General features: G+C 41.6%; 1 protein-coding gene across 1 annotated transcript in view; it reads right to left on the bottom strand.

Annotated features, from left to right (window-relative positions):
- The window catches only part of LOC103365115 (cadherin-18-like), a 156,130-nt gene that overhangs the window by 29,936 nt on the left and 119,277 nt on the right, over positions 1–6,917 (bottom strand). The window contains exon 8 of the mRNA XM_008292459.1: positions 3,556–3,677. Within this exon, the coding sequence (XP_008290681.1) occupies positions 3,556–3,677 (122 nt within the window). The remainder of the gene's footprint in view (positions 1–3,555; positions 3,678–6,917) is intronic.

The following is a 6,917-nucleotide window of genomic DNA, read 5'->3' on the forward strand; positions in this document are numbered from 1 at the left end:
CATAATCTGTCAAATGTAATACCTGGATGTCCTGCAGTTTGCAAGCCAGCATGCTTTTCTGACCATTCTGACCTAAACTCGTCTGCTCAGTTATATCACATATGTCACATTGTCTCAAGCAAGAACAAGAAGCTGGAGCCACCAGGATGGCACAGACAGAGCAGAGAACATTTTCCACATGAGGTGGGAGGCTTGCGCACACATTTTATTAGTTACAGATTGCTTGCACATTATCATAAGCGGTAACATAAACCCTGAGTAAAAACAATGATTTATGGTGTTTACTAAAAGTATACCAACAGTTATAATAAATTGAAATCTATTCCAGTTCAGCCTTCAGTTTAAACAGCACTCTCATGCGGCTCTACAGGCATCACTGTTGATGTCTGAACACTAAATGAGCGAGTGAAATTTCAAGTGTTTCTCACACTGAATTATTTCTCCCTCAGGCTTATATCTGCCTCTGTTCTCCATGGTCTTAACACAGCAAACAGCAAATGAGTATTCAATGTACTGTACGCCCCACAACCTAAACACTCATCATTTTGCAATCAATTATGCAAATGTTGTGCACAGCTGAGTGCAGCGGAAAAGAATTGTCACAGCGGAGTGATGTGCCACATGTGAACATTTCTTGGCTTCAACTGCGATGCCCATAAGATGCAAAAACACCCCAAACCATAACAAAAAAAAGACTCTTTCTTGAACATAGGCTGTGCTAGCATGTGTTGTCTGTTAGTGAATCCAATCTGAATGAATATTTCTCAACAATGCAGACAAAAGACGCACACGTCTGGAGTCTAAATCTGTTTAAATAGCAGAGCGGCTGGTGGACAGTTAATGAGAAGAGCAGCACATAGAATGAAGCAGAGGGAGTGTGTGTGTGTGTTACGTGTCTGTGTATGAATCTTTTGTGCTTTGCTTGGAAAATAAAAAAACAGGTGTTTATTCATCCCTGATTTGGAATGGGTCTGTCTGTGGAGCAGAGAGGCTGGCGGTGGGGCAGACCTGTGTTTGGGTTTAAAATGATCATCTCTGCTGCTATCTGGACCAGCAGCGGAAGCTCTACAGTCTGAATAATTTATGGACACAAGAAGCTGCAAAGTCTGCAGCTCAGCTGATAAATTCCCCACTGACTGTGTCAGACACACAACAAGAAAAGGCTACAGATCAACATGAATGCATGTGTGAGCCAGCATGCGGTACAGTCAGGGTGAATGTGTCTTTCTGCACGTGTTCACGTTTGTGATCGCATGTTCTTGTGTTTTGGAGATGAATGTGAGGTCATGTTCACAAATTTGTTTGCACAGACTTTAGCCACTAAAATGTTTGGAGATGTTTTTGTTTTGTTTTGTTTGTTGTGCATGACTTGTATTATTTGATTGAGTTTTTTCCATGAAGTGAAGCATATCTGTCAGAGAATGACAGGACAAAACACGGAAAACTCAATCTTTAAATCCTGTGGTGGTAAAACCAACCAGCAGGTTTGAAAGGCATGTTATTAAAGAAAAAGAAAAAAAAATCACCAGAATTACAACATAGAGCCAGAAACTAACAGAACAAATCACCAGATTATTAACTTTCTGAAAACTACTTCTTTGTGACTTGGGCTGAAAGGATACTCAGACAGGAAGAAGACATCACTCCAAAAGCAACATAAAAAAAAGCCAGATTACAATTTGCAAATGCACACAGGGACAAAGGCCTTCATTTTTCGGGACACGTCCTGGGGTCTAATGGAACTAAAATTGAACTGTTTGGCCATAATGACCATCGTTACATTTGGAGGAAAAAGGAGGAAGCCTGAGAACAACATCCCAACTGTGAAGTACGGGGGTGGCAGCATCATGTTGTGGGGGTGTTTTGCTGCAGGAGGGACTGGTGCACGTCACGAAATAGATGACATCATGAGGAAAGAACATCATGTGGAAATATTGAAGCAACATCTCAAGACATCAGGCAGGAAGTTAAAGCTTGGGCAGATGGACAATGAACCTAAGCATACTGCCAAATTAGTTACAAGTGCCTTAAGGACAGCAAAGTCAGTGTTGTGGAGCGGCCATCACAAAGCCCTGATCTCAGTCCTGTAGAAAATTTGTGGTCAGAGATGAAAAGGTGTGTGGAGCAACAAACCTGACTCAGTTCCACCAGTTCTGTCAGGAGGAACGGACCTGAATTCCAGCAAACTATCGTGAGAAGCTTGTTGAAGGAAACCCAAAACATTTGACCCAACTGCTCGTTTGTGACTTGCCGTCCCATTGGACAACTATAATGCTGCATCAAAACTTTGCTTTATTCTACATGTCTCATTAAAAATGTACGAAAAAAAAACACACCACTTGGACCAGATTCTGAAAAAAGCAAAAATTCTGTTCCTTCCAGTGCAATCGTGAAGCCATTAGTAACTGTCAGACACAAACTCTGGGACTTGTCGGCTGAACTGCAGGCTGTGTTTGCATGAGCAGATAGAAAATTGTTTGGACAGCAGTGAAAGTTAGTGGTTATGGTTTTGGGTTTGTCATGACCTGACCTTCCAGAAATATGGAACTTTTTAAACAGGCAATTTAAAAAATGCTAACAGGTGGAATTTAAGTTCTTGTTTTTTCTAGTATTTCAGCTTGCTAACATCTGCTGAGCACCACATGAAGCGACTTCTTGGCCATAATTTCCAATGATTAGTTCAAACAATGTGAATCTTTTCATGAACACAGATGAATGTGCCACTCTGAATGGAATACAGTGGGTTTTTTTTCCTCTCTCTCTTTTTTCTTTTGAGTCACTGCCTTGATTGATTCAAGCCATGCACAGTATCATTACCACTTCTTTTGTTTGGTGATTGCACCAGACATCCACTGAGATCACCTGGTGCCCCACAAGCTACAAACTTGACATTATAAAGATGAGAATATTGATGATAAGCCCTCAGGTCAAAAACCGTACAAAGGATTCATGAACCCAGAGGTCGCACTATGAATTCACCTTGTATGCACGATGAGCACATCAGATATCGATGCCCGCTGACACTTTGCCTCAGGTGTGTTATTGAACTGTCGTGTTTTTTGTGATATTCTGTCACTTATACGCTGATATGATATCAGAGGTGAACAATTGCTCCCTGCAAGTATCATTAAAAGTGCTGCTACGTATGTATGTCCTCATTGAAATGACAGTTTGGACATTTGGACGCTGTGTTTGTTGCTGGGGTTGTAGCAAAAGCTTTTTGGTGTGTTTCTGCCGTATTGCACAGTTTGGATTGCCCTCAAACTCTGTACAGAAAATGAAGTGAAATCCAACTTTTAATGTTTGTTTCAGTAGCGTCAGCAGCAGCAGAAGTCCAGAAACTAGAGAATCAGAGCTCAGAGTGCCTTTCTGGAGGGAGAGACAGGAGCTGCTGAACTGAGAGGCTGCAGAAAGGTTTGACGTAAAACAAATACGTTTTATTACCTGGAAATAATTAGAAAGTTATGCTAATAGAGCCCTGGAATGAGAAGACAGACAAAGTAGCATGTGTGATAGCATCCCATTACCATCCACTTTTTAAAAACCGTGACCCACCTGTCCATTTTTGGTGCTCTCACACACTGTGACAGTGTTGCCCCCGGAGATGGATGGGATGTTGTCGTTGACGTCCAGGACCTGGATTGTGACGGGGACATGACTCACCATACGTGGGTTATCTGAAATAAACACAAGCAACGGATTTTAGTTGCTGCAGCAGTTTCCTGTTTTCAAAGAAGAGACGCATTGACTGTCAGTAAGACACAAACAATCACAAAGCATGTCATCATAACTGTTTTTATATTGATGCTGCCCATAGGATAGGTATTGTACTCAGCAACATGTTACAGGTATTTTAATCACTTATTTTAAAGGAGTTATCGGCTGTTCTGGAAAAATAAGCATTATTTATTTCAACTTCACAGTAGGGTTATATCACTTCTAACTGTATCAAAGGATCTTGTAAAGACAGAAGCCTCTTAGAGACCCGAAGGTAATGGATCAGAAACTTGTCTGACAAGTGCAACTGCAATCATGCTGCAATCCAGTATGTTGCAAGTGCTTCCAAGCAACTGTATGAAGTCAAAGGTGTGAAGGACTCATAGATAAAACCAAGATCCACCCAGATCTACAATGTCACATGCTATGAAAAGATGCATCATTATTGAGATTATCATTTGTCTTTGTAAATAGAGGATGTATTTGGTGTAAATGGTGATGTGCAAGTGTGTATATTTTAAATTAAAATGACTCTAAATCTTTGGGAGAAATTGAAAACCACTACATGAGACTATTTGGCCAAACTGACCAGTCAAACAAGAAAGGCTTCAATCAGGGAGATAACCAGGCGTCCAACAGTCACTCTATCAAAGTTCAGATGTCCTTTGCAGAAGTGGGAGAACACGTGAGAAGGCCAGCCATCTTAGCAGCATTCATTAATCATAACTTTATATGGTGGAATGGCAAGACAGAAGCTATTTGGAGTAGAAGTCTGATGAGAAACCACCTGGCTAATACCATCCCTATGGTGAAGCATGGTGGCGGCAGCATCATGCTATGGAGCTGCTTCTGAGCAGCAAGAAAAGAGAGAATGATGGCAGTTCAAAGACACTTCCCATCCAGTCTAAAGGGGATCTTTGAGGAGGAATAAGGTACACTGTCCACATCCTGGTGTGCAAAGCATAGACTGTATAAAAGATGGACGTAGCAACCGGCCCCGAAAAGTGAAGCCAACCCGGAAGTGTCAAAAACCTGTAATATCACTACATCCGCTAGTCCTGGCTCCAAAAAGCCCTGGCTCCCATAGAAATGAATTGGAAAAGAAGTGATCACAGATCATGAAATACTGCATTCCTCCAGCTCAGGATTTTTTTTTTTTAAATTAGTTTTTATAGTCAAGTCCAGAGATCAGGTGGCCAATCTGAAAATAAATCAATACTGAATTTTTAAAAAATCATCAACATTTTGCGGGGCAAGGGGCGTGGCTGGCTTGATTGACAGTCGGCAGACGAAGCGAGCAGAAGGCGGTAGATGTGAGCGGACAGAGAGGACCCGCCTCTCAATCCGTCTGACCAATCGCTGCTCCTATGGCTCCGCCCCCCTCCGGCGATTTTTGCGTCACTGGCTCCAAAAATCCAAGATGTCAACCAGGAAGTAGCAGAACCCTGGCTTCATTTTCTCAGTGCAGAAACCAACGGGTGACGTCACGGAAGCTACGTCCATCTTTTATACAGTCTATGGTGCAAAGCCAGTAGAGACTTAATGAGGAAGACCCAAAGCTGTAAGACTCAAAGGGGCTAAATTTCCCATCATTCAAAAAAAAAAAAAAAATTCATGTTGGCATTATGGGTAATTAGAGTAGTTTGATATGCAAAATTGAAATTGCATACATTTTATATTAAATTAGACTGGCTGTACAACATAGGAAAGTGTGTAGCAGGTGAAGGTAACTGAATAGTTCCTGAAATCGTTGCACCGTAGTTCCCAGACGTTTCGGATCCATTGATAAATATGGCAGCTGCTTTAACGATCAATTATTAACATGTGCTCACAGCAATATAGAGTTTTATGAGCAGCAGCGAGTGCTCTGAATCTGTTTCGTGTTTCATCTCTCAGGCCGCATACCGGGTTGCTTTGGGCAAACCCACCTACCGAACTCAAATAGAGCTTTCATCACAGCAGACACTTCATCTTATTCGTTAAAGCCCAATGTGCTGCCGTCTGTAACACAAATATGAAACAGTGTGGTGACTAATCACAACTTATGCCCAGTCCTGACAGACTGCATCTAAACGGGCCCACTTCAAAAGCAAACACAATCAAGCAGATCAAGCCTTGATTACAGATTATGATCAAGGTAACGTTTCTGTTTGTTTCAATGTTTGTCAGATGTTTCCCAATATAAATCAGACATGCGGTTGCTTATGTAATAAATACGTGTCTAAATACGCAGTAAATATGTAGCAGGTGTGAGAACTTTATCAGTGGAGAGGCTGCCAAATAGCATTAGTTCCCTCTGTAACTGAAAATCCATGGAAACTCTGCTGATATGTTTATGCTCAAGGCTGATTTCTGCTGTGTCCCCGGACAATCAATAGACAGCACAGTGCTCCTATAAGAAGCGTAAATCATTTAGAAGCTATGTGTGCTGAGTAATCCACTGGCATACCGCTCAGTAAGACATCATTCAGCGCGCCGTTGAGCTGCTGTTGGAGTGGATTGGGTCTACATGCTATTTTACCGGGGCAGATAGATTGTAATGCACACTGTATTGACAGCGATGTTTTTTTTAAGATCCAGCTTTCACGCGCTCTTGACAAATATGGCCTCGGCACGCCCCGCGGGAGCTGAAGTTGTGAAATGATAAAGAAGTAACTGTAGTTGTGTCTGCGTTAAAATGACAAAATGCTGAAGCCTTTCCAGCAAATACAGCAGGAGATAATGTATTGTGGAATATGTTGCTTCAGCCAGCCAGTCAGCAGATAGGTGAGGAAAAGGGCAGTGTTGTCTCCAAACTACGAGAGGGTTGGTGCACAGTTTATGGAGGTGATTTCACAGATTATTCGTCACAGTGATCTTGTGTGGCTTTTTAAAACACCTTTTCTACAAGCAAACAGCTGATCTGCTGCATAGATTTACAGCTTCTACAGTGAAATTATCAACAAAGCAGTCGTGTTCAAGATGAATCCAGCACCAGAGTTGATAATTGTTTTTTTTATCTTACGTACAGATGCATGAGTGGATTATTACAACGAGCTTTTAGTTTTGCTTTGCAGTAGCTGTAAAATGTTCTAGTTTAAGTCAGAAACGCTCCCGAAAAGTTTCTTCTCTGTGGAACATTCAGGCGATCTGTGTCATGAGGTTTCTCAGGAGGTTGTTGTTGGTATTTTCTGTAGTAAAAGGGAATTTTGAAAACAGTA

Source organism: Stegastes partitus, unplaced genomic scaffold (assembly GCF_000690725.1).
Source record: "Stegastes partitus isolate 25-593 unplaced genomic scaffold, Stegastes_partitus-1.0.2 Scaffold812, whole genome shotgun sequence".
Classification (NCBI taxonomy): Eukaryota; Metazoa; Chordata; class Actinopteri; family Pomacentridae; genus Stegastes; species Stegastes partitus.